General features: G+C 51.3%; 1 protein-coding gene across 2 annotated transcripts in view; it reads left to right on the top strand.

Moving 5' to 3' along the window:
• Positions 1 to 12,252, top strand: part of CFAP65 (cilia and flagella associated protein 65) — a 684,907-nt gene that overhangs the window by 239,832 nt on the left and 432,823 nt on the right. For both annotated transcript variants that reach the window (XM_085650063.1, XM_085650062.1), the window contains exon 11: positions 2,660 to 3,022. In XM_085650063.1, the coding sequence (XP_085506189.1) occupies positions 2,660 to 3,022 (363 nt within the window). The remainder of the gene's footprint in view (positions 1 to 2,659; positions 3,023 to 12,252) is intronic.

Below are 12,252 nucleotides of genomic sequence, written 5' to 3'. Positions count from 1 at the left end.
ACATCTTCCCACTGTTGGACACCCATGTAAGCACTCATCCAATCTACTGCACCACTCGTACGTGGAATGGAGTCCATAGGATCCTAGGGTACAGCTCACCACTTGTTCACCGCTCTCTATACTGGAGCATAGTCCTAGCTTATTCCTTCTCCATCTGACAAATCTAGGCCTCAGATCCCTGCCTGCCTCAGCTTCAATGATGTCCTGCTGGCCGCCAGGGAAAAAGCTCATTGTAACCTGAGTAGTGTGGCTGGGGGGCAGATTGGCGCATGACCTTCGACTGCGCTCGAAGGGTTCACCAGCAGGAACTCTATCTTCTTTTCTCCTTGTATGGTCCCATTCCAAGCAGAACTGTTTCGCGATCCACTGGGCATGAGAGAGCAGTTCATTTACACGAAAACCGACAGGATTTTAGTCACTGGAGATGTAGCTGCCTGGGAGGTGAGGTTACTCACGTCATCAAGGTATTGTGTTTGCTCCCAATCATACTTGACACATATGTCAACCACATGTAAGGGGTTTTAGTAGTGCCAACGTTGGTCATCATGACCAAGGGTCCTGTTGGTGTTTGTTGGCCTAAGTGATGCTTTGGGGCTCATAGGAACAGGATGCTCAACAGTCATTCATAATGCAGCAAAGAGGGCAGTTAATACACTATAGCATGGTCTTAAGTCACGTTTGTATCTGTTTGTTCATCTATGCTCCTGGAGCCTGCTACAAAACACACCCTCAGCAGCTTCTCAGGGATCACCTTGTCTTGCGTCAGTCGCCACCTTCGCTGATTGTACAGTGACTTATGATGTAGGCCTCATAGGCGGCTTCCTTCATTTCTCTTGTTGAAGAACCTGAGGCTCCGTAGGTCTTCATCAGGTTGTCCATCTACATTTAAGTATAGATGACGAATTAGAAAAGAAACCCTCCCCCTTAGGCGTGTGTGAAGTACTGTGAGTCTATTTCTGGTTTGTTGCCTTTATCACCGCCTGGGTCAGAAGCCTGGAGTACAGTGGAAGAGTTCCAATTAGCATATAACACATACTATGATTAATGTGTACTTGAAAATAAAACTGTGTAGAACAGTGTTACTAGACTTAGTGCGAGGACCCATATAATCTGAGGCAAACGCTGGCTAGGAGATGCAAATGCAGGAGTATGACTAGAACATTATTCGGGTGTGGCTTTGTGTGAAGACTAAATGGAAGAACATGAGGTTAGAAGGAGATGACAATAGAAAATGAGGCTCGGAGATTTGTGAGTGAAGAACGCAGGAGAGAAATCAAAGTAGAATAAATGATTGTATGCAGAATGGGCGGAATCTTCCAGGATAAACAGAGAGATCAATAGTTCTGCTTTGTAGGTTGCTTGTAACCTAAATCTTGATGGAATGTGCTACAAAGCACCTCAAGAACCCTCTGCTTCATTGGTGACACCTTTCACCAGTATGACTTTCTTGAACCCTTAGCATCAGTAGTGCTAAGAAGCCAGAATCGTGCTAAATGTAGAGTGCAGGATGTCACAGGGAGCCATAGGGCCTGTGGCTGAAACTCAAACACTGAAAATGTTACATTTCTGATGTAAAGGAGTCGGAGATTGGCCCACACTTGCTGGAACAGTACAGACTATTACCATAAGGGTCAGTGGGACTTCATTCCTTGAAACTCTTTGTGCCCGAACACTTGCATGGCTTTTTCCTGGAGGCATGTCATGACTTGGGGGATATAGCCTAAGAAAGTTGTGTTATAAATCTGTTTCTTAGTCTCAAAATTCATCTTAAAATGGCAATGGTTAGCTCTTGACCTGAAATGTTATTTATTTTCAGGCAGCAATGCTTTCAGTGGTTTTCCAGCGTGTGTAGGCCTTGCTGTAGAACTTGTCCTGTTGGAGAAAAGCTCATCTGCATAAAGTTTTTCTTTCTCTCTCTATCTCGCCCTCCCTTTCTCTCTTGCTCTCTCTCTTTAGGGCTCCCCTATCTCACCCGTGCTCCCTCTCATTCTCACTTAAGGCATCTCCCCATCACGTTCTCGCTCTCTAACTGCACCTCTCTCTTGCTCATTTGTGGGTGGATGTTTCAGGCCAGAGAAGCCTTAAGAAATGTCCCTGCAATGTCTTCTTTTCTAATGCAATGTTTACTCTTTTATACATAAAAATAGACTCACCTCCCTCTCATAGTATAATTTTTAAACTCAATTATTTTGCGTTTTGAAGGACCGGACTACCTATGAAGGCCTTTTGTAAGCAGGTGATAGGTCTACCAATGAAAACAAACTTTATTATCCCTGCATGCCTGGGAAGAGAGGCCTGTTTAGTGAGGACGAGACTAGGCAGAGCATGGATGTACACATTCGAGTTCTCTACCATACCTCACGCCTATTATTGAAATGCACACGACCGGAGCATACCTGTTCTGCTTCTGGTAACTTCTGATTATTGTTTAAAAGCTGCCTACCCTTAGAAACAAAATCAGTTTCGTGATATAATGTTTCAAGTCTAGGACCTAAACTATTAGCTTCTTTACGACTTGGTTAGTTATGTTTTTCTCTTCCTTCCATTGCTGACTTCACAAAAGTGTTTTGTTGTATTTAGTCAGATACTGAAAAGAACATTGCAGAGGGGAATGAGTTGTACGACTTGTCTTTCTACTCAGTAACCTTCTCTTTTCTAGGACCTCACCAATGACGCCCCAGCGGTGTACACCCCGGTTGACTCTTTGGCAGAATTCTTTGAGGACCGCTTCAACGGTGAGCTGCTCAGGTTCCCTCCTCACGTCTCAGCCAACATCCACGAATTCGATTTTGGGTACCGTTCAGTTGGCAGTGATGCTGAGCCCTTACCTCTCAGTCTGACCAATCACACGAAGGGGAAGATCGCAGTCTTTTGGACCTGCAGAGCAGATAGTCCCTTCCACGTGACACCGGAATGCATCGAAATCCCACCTTTGAAATCGACGGCTTTCCGCCTCAGTTTTTGCCCTTCCCAGATCAACACCCTCTACGGTACAGAGCTGGAGGTCTTTGCTTCCTACAAGGTAAATGAAAGATGACATGATTTCCAGACCTTCTGTTGTCTAATTGCTCTTTCTATGGTCCATTCAAACTAACTCCTCTCTCTCTCTCCTGCCTCCTCTGCACCCAGCAGTCCCTGCTCTCTCTCTCTTGTCCCCTCTGCTCCCAGAAGTCCCTGCTCTCTCTCTCTCTCTCTCTCCTGCCTCCTCTGCTCCCAGCAGTCCCTGCTCGCACTCTCTCTTTCTCTCTCTCCTGCCTCCCCTGCTCCCAGCAGTCCCTGCTCGCTCTCTCTCCTGCCTCTCTGCTCCCAGCAGTATCTGCTCTCTCTCTCTCTCCTGCCTCCTCTGCTCCCAGCAGTCCCTGCTCGCACTCTCTCTCTCTCTCCTGCCTCCCCTGCTCCCAGCAGTCCCTGCTCGCTCTCTCTTCTGCCTCCTCTGCTCCCAGCAGTATCTGCTCTCTCTCTCCTGCCTCCTCTGCTCCCAGTAGTCCCCCCTCTCTCTCTCCTGCCTCCTCTGCTCCCAACAGTCCCTGCTCTCTCTCTCTCTCCTGCCTCCTCTGCTCCCAGCAGTCCCTCCTCTCTCTCTCTCCTGCCTACTCTGCTCCCAGCTGTCCCTGCTCTCTCTCTCTCTCCTACCTCCTCTGCTCCGAAAAGTCCCTGATTTATTTCTCTCTCTCTCTCTCTCTCTCTCTCTCTCTCTCTCTCTCTCCTGCCTCCTCTGCTCCCAGTAGTCCCTGTTCATGCTCTCTCCTGCCTCCTCTGCTCCCAGCAGTCCCTCCTATCTCTCTCTCCTGCCTCCTCTGCTCCCAGCAGTCCCTGCTCGTTCTCTCTCCTGCCTCCTCTGCTCCCAACAGTCCCTGCTCTCTCTCTGTCTCTCTCTCTCCTGCCTCATCTGCTTCCAGCAGTCCCTGCTCTCTCTCTCTCTCCTGCCTCCTCTGCTCCAAACAGTCCCTGCTCTCTCTCTCTCCTGCCTCATCTGCTTCCAGCAGTCCCTGCTCTCTCTCTCTCTCCTGCCTCCTCTACTCCCAGCAGTCCCTGCTCTCTCTCACTCTCTCCTGCCTCCTCTGCTCCCAGCAGTCCCTGCTCTCTCTCACTCTCTCCTGCCTCCTCTGCTCCCAGCAGTCCCTGCTCTCTCTGTCTCGCCTGCCTCCTCTGCTCCCAACAGTCCCTGCTCTCTCCCTCTCCTGCCTCCAATGCTCCGAGCAGTCACCTGCTTTCTCTCTCTCTCTCTCTCTCTCTCTCTCTCTCTCTCTCTCTCTCTCTCCTGCCTCCTCTGCTCCCAGCAGTCCCTGCTCTCACTCTCTCTCTCCTGCCTCCTCTGCTCCCAGCAGTCCCTGCTCTCACTCTCTCTCTCCTGCCTCCTCTGCTCCCAGCAGTCCCTGCTCTCTCACTCTCCTGCCTCCTATGCTCCGAGCAGTCACCTGCTTTCTCTCTCTCTCTCTCACTCTCTCCTGCCTCCTCTGCTCCCATGTCAAGGTTTTATTCCAAACTCCCAGGATCGGTGCGTTGCTCAAATGGGTCCACCTCTCAATCGCTCCACCCTCTGATGCTATAACAGCGCAGAGGGTAAGAATGATTAAGCGAGGGAAGGAAAGGATGGGGACAGCGGGGAGGGAGACCTACAAGACAAGATAAAACACAATTACCGGCCTATTCTACTTCCAGTAATCCTTAACCAATAACCCATAGCATTATGCTGAGCAATAACTACCTGTAAAGGAAAACAAAACGTGCGTTCTCGTAACGAAGCTCTTGATGAGGATATCGCATATATGCAGGCTCTTTTACATGCAACGTAAAGGAGAAAAATGCTCAAGGTAAGTATCGATACACTAAACAATAACACACACACACACCTGCTCATACACACACTATACCCACCACAAGGAATGTTGTTACTTGCATCACAGAGGGTGTTGAACCTATCTCACACCAAAGCCCCTGCTAGGAGAGAGAGAGAGAGAGCACAAGAGCATATACGGTAGTATTAGGGGTACTCATCAACATAAATGAAAGATGCGGAAATTGGCATTATCCTCATGCCAAGCGCTTCTTCTGTTCCGTCAGCACAGTTTAATTAACATGAATCACGATGCCAAGCACTCCTCTGCTGTTTCAGCACAGCTTAATTAACATGAATCACGATGCCAAGCATTCCTCCGCTATTTCAGCACAGCTTAATTAACATGAATCACGATGCCAAGCATTCCTCTGCGGTTTCAGCACAGTCAATAAAGTGTTTCACCTTTTCATAACAGTAAGGCGTATATTGTTTGAATGCACAACACTACGTTACACTGCCCACGTTGGAGGTATAGCTTCCCACCTCTATCATTAGGACCAATGTTGTGCGCTTGCACCCACCGTCTGATACACCTCTGTGAGAGGTTTCGTAACGTTATGCCCCCAAAGCGGTGACAACGTCACCCTTACCGCCCTTCTAGGAAGCGTCCGGATGAGTCAAGATCCCAGGGCGTGGGTCTTCCTCGCAGCGCGTTTCCTCGCCGATCAGAATTTGCAGCACCGATCGCTGCCTCCGCCCAACCTAAATGGATTCTGGGTAGGCGCGTCATTAGCCTGCGTGCGTGCCTACCCGGAAGCAAAGCCTGGGAAATGTAGTTCTGCGGGCGATATTGCCTGTGCGCTCGCCGCGCGTCCTGCGGCTATCCACAGCTCCGGAGAGCATGACATCCCAGCAGCCCCTGTGCTCTCTCTCTCCTGTCTCCTCTGCTCCCAGCAGTCCCTGCTCTCTCTCTTTCTCTCTCTCTCCTGTCTCCTCTGCTCCCAGAACTCCCTGCTCTCCCTCTCTCGCTCTCTCTCTCTCTCTCTCCTGCCTCCTCTGCTCCCATCAGTGCCTGCTCTCTCTCCTACCTCGTCTGCTCCCAGCAGTCCCTCCTCTCTCGCTCTCTCTCTCGCCTGCCTCCTCTACTCCTAGTAGTCCCTGCTCTCTCTCCCAACTGCCTTCTCCACTCCCAGCAGTCCCTCTCTCTCTCTTTCTCCTGCCTTCTCTACTCCCAGCAGTCCCTGCTCTCTCTCCCCTGCCTCTTCTGCTCCCAGCAGTCCATGCTCTCTCTCTCTCTCTCTCTCTCTCTCTCTCTCTCTCTCTCTCTCTCTCTCCTGCCTCCTCTGCTCCCAGGAGTCCTTGCTCTCTCGCTCTCTCTCTTCTGCCTCCTCTGCTTACCGCCCTTCTAGGAAGCGTCCGGATGAGTCAAGATCCCAGGGCGTGGGTCTTCCTCGCAGCGCGTTTCCTCGCCGATCAGAATTTGCAGCACCGATCGCTGCCTCCGCCCAACCTAAATGTATTCTGGGTAGGACCGTCATTAGACTGCGTGCGCGCCTACCCGGAAGCAAAGCCTGGGAAATGTAGTTCCGCGGGCGATATTGCCCGTGCGCTCGCCACGTGCCCTGCGGCTATCCACAGCTCCGGAGAGCATGACAGTACATCCCCCTCCCTACAGAGGCCGACGAAGACGCGGTTTATTAGGAAACCGCATATGGAAGGCGCGCACCAATCTGGGAGCATGAGCACTTCTCGCTGGTTCCCAGGAATTTTCCTCCACGCTATATCCTTTCCAGGAAATTAGATACCATAAGGAGGAACCCCTCATTTTGGAGTCCAGTATCCTAGAAACTTCATATTCGGGTTCCCCGTCCACAAACACAGGAGGGTGTGATTTCTTCACCGGTGTGTAGGAGGGTTTCAGCAAGGATACATGGAACACCGGATGGATCCTCATGGATTTTGTCAGGGCTAAACGAACTGAGACAGGGTTGACGCATTTTATCACCTTGTAGGGCCCTAAGTATCGTGGGTTAAAGATGCTATATCTGCGGAATCTAATGTTCCTCGTGGACAACCAGACCACGTCCCATGGCTTGTAAAGGGGAGTTTACCTACGGATTACATCCGCATGTCTTTTATATCTTGTTTTTGCTTTCTGAAGATTCGACTGTCCTTTTTTTAAAAATATTTATTTTTATGTTAGTAGTACAAAATAGCAGTTGAATATGCAGTTTTCTCACAGTATAGAACAATACATTATAGGATGTCAGAGTCGACCCCTTGAAATCCCCTTCCTGCAACTTTACATCTCTGATATCAACGCCCCGTATGCCCACTCCGAAGTCTCCCCCATCAGTCTGTGTCCGAGGTTTCATCTTCCTGTTCCGATGGTGGGTCGCATATGTCACCTCTGTATTTATTCCATGCCCCCATACTTTACCCCACTTACGAGGGCATCCCCGTCTAATAAACGCCGATCGTTCAGCTAGCATGGACCCTTCCATGTCCTTTCCCCATGCGGTTAACGATGGTGCCTCCCCCGTCCCCCATTTATGGGAAATGTTTCGTTTAGCTATCATAATCCCCAACGTAGCCCAGCTCTGAGCTTGACGAGGGAGGTCGTTAGGTTCCCATACATTCAGCAGGCAGCGTCTAAGTTCTGGCACTAATGACACTCCCCCCGACTGTGACAATGTCCGCATCACTCGCTTCCAGTATTCTTGGATTACGGGACACTCCCATATGGTGTGAAAAAAAATTCCCACCTCCTCGCAGCCGCGCAAACAGAACGGATGTATTGCTCTACCTATTCTGTGCAGAGTGTGTCTGGTGTAGTATGAGCGGTGTAGAATACGGAGCTGTACCAGCCAAAGCCTTGAGGGTATGCCCGCCTCTCGCGGTGAAGCCAATGCCTCCCGCCATTCCGGCTCGTCAAACTCGCCTATATCACAGGACCATTTCTCCCGGAGAGGACCCGTTGGGTCCGGTAGGTTGTTCACTAGTTTGCAGTATGTGAGTGACGTGGCCTTCTTTGGCATATAGTCTGTCAATAACCTATCTTCCATGGGCGATGCCTCCGGTACCCCACTGTCGGGTGGTAGTTTTGATAGTAAGGCGTGTTTAATCTGCGTATATCGAAACCATTCTGAGGGCGCCAGTTCATATTGCTGTTGAAGGCGTGCAAATGTAATTATTTTACCCTTGTACCACATGTCGCCCACCGTGGAGATCCCGATGTTGTCCCAATTATCAAAGCCCTTGCTGTTCCTGAGTTTTCCAAATAGCTTTGTGTCCCACAGAGGCGTAAGCTGGGTCAAAACCCCGCGCCACCCTAGCTTGGCCTGGGCCGCATGCCAGATGGCGATGGTCTGCCTAAGAGGACCGATGAGCGTTGGGGCCAGTTTTCCGTCGTACAGGGGTGACCGCGCACCCCTCGTGCCCAGTACGTCCCTATTTGCCTCAAATGCGGGATCTGACTGTGGAGCATGAAGCCATTGATTGATTACCTTCAGCTGTGCCGCCCAGTAATAGAGTTGGATGTTGGGGAGCGCAATCCCTCCATCGCACCAGCCGAGGGTCAATTTGGACTGTGCGATGCGCCGCGGCCCGCTACCCCACAGAAAGCAGGTTACCTGCGCCACAATTGTGCGGAAGTACGTGGGTGGTATGTGATACGGCGTATTTTCCAGTACATACACGAAGCGGGGCAGGGCCATCATTTTAAATAGCGCTGCTTTCCCCAGCCGAGTTAGTGGTAGTGCACCCCAGTGACGCACGTCTCGCTTGAGGCGGTCCATTAGGGGTTGCAAATGCTGTTTGAAGAAGTCCGTTGGATCCGCAGTGATGTAGATACCCAGATATTTAAATGATCCCTCCACTGTGTGGAGTGGGCAGTCCGCTGGGAGTCGTGGTGGAGGGCTGCACAGTTTATGGTGTATCCGGACGCTCTTCCAAAGACCCTGCAAATGTTAAGCAATGTCAGTATAGAGCGTCGCAGGGAGGACAATAGAGCAACACATCATCTGCATAAAGGGAGACACGGTCCTCCCAGTCATCCGACCACTGGAGTCCCCATATCATGGGCTCCCAGCGTATCCACGCCGCCAGAGGCTCCAGAGCCAGGGCAAAGAGCAGGGGCGACAGGGGGCATCCCTGGCGCGTACCACGCGTCCGGGGGAAATCTTTGGACATATGCCCGTTTGCAGCAATGTGAGCCATTGGTCTGGTATAAAGGAGTTGGACCCAGGCACAGAATTTTGGTCCAAAGCCCAGGTGCAGTAGTACTGCAAATAGGAAGGGCCACTCGACCATGTCGAACGCCATTTGCGCATCCAGTGAGAGCAGCACCGCCGGTTCCTGTAATCGTTCCGCCCGAGCCAGTGCGCCATGCAAGCGTCTCAGATTGAGGGCTGTGCTTCTGCCGGGCATGAAACCAGACTGATCCGGGTGTACGATTTCCGGCAAGTATGGTGTTAGCCTAATCGCCAGGAGGTTAGCAAGGATCTTTGCCTCCACATTGAGCAGTGATATAGGACGGTAGGAGGTACATTTAGCAGCAGGTTTCGGTATCGCCACTATGGTGGCCGTTTGTAGATCCGGCGGGAGTTCGCCCATTCGAAGACTGTCAGTGAACATGTTTTGTTGATCCGGCGGGAGTTCGCCCATTCGAAGACTGTCAGTGAACATGTTGAGCAAATGAGGGGCAATAGTCCCGACCGTCCTCTTATAGAGTTCCACCGGTATGCCGTTCGGTCCTGCTGCTCGACCTGATTGCAGTGCTCCGATTGCCGTTTGTATCTCTTCTACTGTGAGATCGGCTTCCAGGGTGCTCACCGCCTCTGGGGGAAGTTTGGGCATAGCAAGATCTTTCACATATGCCCGCGCCTCCTCCACTGTCATGGAGGAGGCGGAGGAGTAGACTATTGGAAGTGTCGCGCAAGAATGTGTACTATCTTGTGCGGTTCAGTTGTTACCTGTCCCTCCCCGGAGCTAAGCTGCGCTATCCACCTTACGCCTCTATCCCGTCTACCGAGCCATGCCAGCAACTTCCCAGTCTTATCACCGAGGTCATATATCCTGTGCCGCGTGGCTTCCTACTGTTGTTTGGTGCGCTCCGTGAGGTACACCTTATATTTTGCCTGCGCAACTCGTAGATTATGAGAAGCCCCAGGAGTGGGGTCTTGGGCCTACTGGGCCTCTGCCGTGTGCAGCTCTCGTTCGATCAACTGCAGTTCTAACTGTTTTTCACGCTTGTGCACTGCAATGGCGGCGATGGCCTGTCCTCTGAGGACTGTTTTATATGCCTCCCATAAGATTGTTGGTGAGGCAACAGAGGGGGCATTTTCCTGAAAATAAAGGTTTGTCGTTTTCATGATCATCTTACGGACTGCGGGGACCTGGAGCTAGCCGGGGTGTATTGGAGGGATACGACGACGTGTTAGGTGGTAGTGTGTGTACTGTAGGAGTATCGGAGAATGGTCAGATATACCCCTGGGTCTAATTTCTATGCTGTCTACGTTCCTAAGACTACCAGTTGAACCCAGGAAGTTATCTATCCTTGTTAAACTATTGTGCACCTCTGAGTGATATGTGTACTGTTGCGTTGTTGGGTGATGTAGCCTCCATAAATCTGTCAGCCCTAGTGCTTAGATAAAGCTCCCGAGGCGGGATACTCCAGTACCACCTACTCGCGTAGGGTATCTATCAATTAATTCATCGACAACAGCGTTAAAATCTCCGCCAAGGATCAGTTCCCCCTCTGGTAGGTCAAGTAGAAACTCACTAAGCGCCGGTAACGCTGTGGCGTGTAATGCGGGAGGAACATAAATGGAGACTATATTTAGGGGCCGCCCCTCCCACTGGGTGGCCATCTCTGCAAACCTCCCTGACCCATCAGTTTTAATTTTATGTATGATTAAATGGTACTGTCTTCGCACCAGTATACCTACCCCCCTGGACCCTGTGGAGAATTCTGAGTGTACCACCATTTTGTACCCCCATCTGTCCATCGCCTTACTAGTGGTACCGATAAGGTGGGATTCCTGTAATAAGACCACCGCCGGGTCACACCTATTGAGACCAAGCAGGACCAGACCCCGTTTAATTTTGTCTCCCAAGCCACGCACGTTCCATGTGAGCAGGGAGAGAGGCGGCACTGGAGTTAAAGAACCCGCCCCGGGCACCCCTTTTGTAGTATCAGTCATTACAATGGCTGGTGCTGCAAGTAATTGGTGTTGCAGAAGTACCGGCGTGCATCGTGTGTTCTACACTGGGTGTGTGCACTGCGTTTCTGGTTACTACTTTCATAATTAACATTAACTTTTGAAGAAAACATGTAAACAATCCCATCCCCCAACCCCCTCCCTGCCATACGGACTCCAAACTGCCCGCCACCCCAACTCAGCAGAGTGCTTAGAACCCAAACCCTGATACGTTACTTGCGTGTTAGGAGCGGGAGGTCCGAGGAAGACCAAGAACATCCCCTGTCATAGAGTCCAAATGTTCATATGTTGTGGCATATTTGAGCAGTCACCGCATGTCCCAGCAATCATCCACCCCTACTGTACATCTTTAGTAAAGAACAGACGCATAACGCCCCATTATCCAGCTTCCCTCTGTGACCGTTCTTCCTCCTCCACCCTTCGACCGTGGTCAGTGAGGTCCTCCGTCCCTCCAGGATGTCGCCTCCGCCTGTCTGAGCTTCCAGAGTTTTTCACCTGCTGCCACCCCTCAAGCCATTCGTGAGCTTCCTCTGGCGACTCGAAAAACCATGTCTTCCCATCCGCTACAAGTCGCAGCCGCGCCGGAAATATCATGGAATAAGGTAGTTCTCGGGCTCTCAGTTTCTTCTTGACCTCTAGGAAGCTTCTCCGATGCGCCGACACTGCCGCCGTATAGTCCGGGAAGAAGGACACCACCAAATTCTGTATGCGCAGGGGCGGCGTCACCCGGGCCGTCTGGAGAATGGCATCCCTGTCGCGGAAATTGAAAATGCGAGCCCGGACCGGCCGGCGGGGCGCCCCAACTTTAGGCCTGCCCCCGGGCACCCTGTGCGCACGTTCCACAGAGAAGAAGGTTGAAAGTCCCCTAGGTTGCAGTCTGGTTTTTATGAGTTCTTCCACGTATAGATCCATGGCGGGGCTCCCTTCACTCTCGGGAATGCCTGTAATTCGCACGGTGTTGCGGCGGGAGCACCCTTCCTGGTCATCCAGCTTCGTCGCCATGCACTTGTTTTCCGCCTCCAGTTGCAACACTTTTTGGAGCAGGAAGTTAGAGTCCTTCGTCAGGGTAGCCGTCGCTTGTTCAACTTCTGTGACTGTAGCGGACATTTTCTGGAAGTCCGCTCTGAGGAATGTCACATCTGCGGAAATAGATCCCACTGTCGTTTGTACACTATTAAGAGCGGCCATGATATCCTCCAGCGTCACTTTAGGCGCTCCAGTGTCTTCCGAGACATTCTCCGTGCGCCCGGT

This window comes from Triturus cristatus, chromosome 3_2, assembly GCF_964204655.1.
Source record: "Triturus cristatus chromosome 3_2, aTriCri1.1, whole genome shotgun sequence".
NCBI lineage: Eukaryota > Metazoa > Chordata > Amphibia > Caudata > Salamandridae > Triturus > Triturus cristatus.
This window is presented reverse-complemented; position numbering and strand designations above follow the sequence as displayed.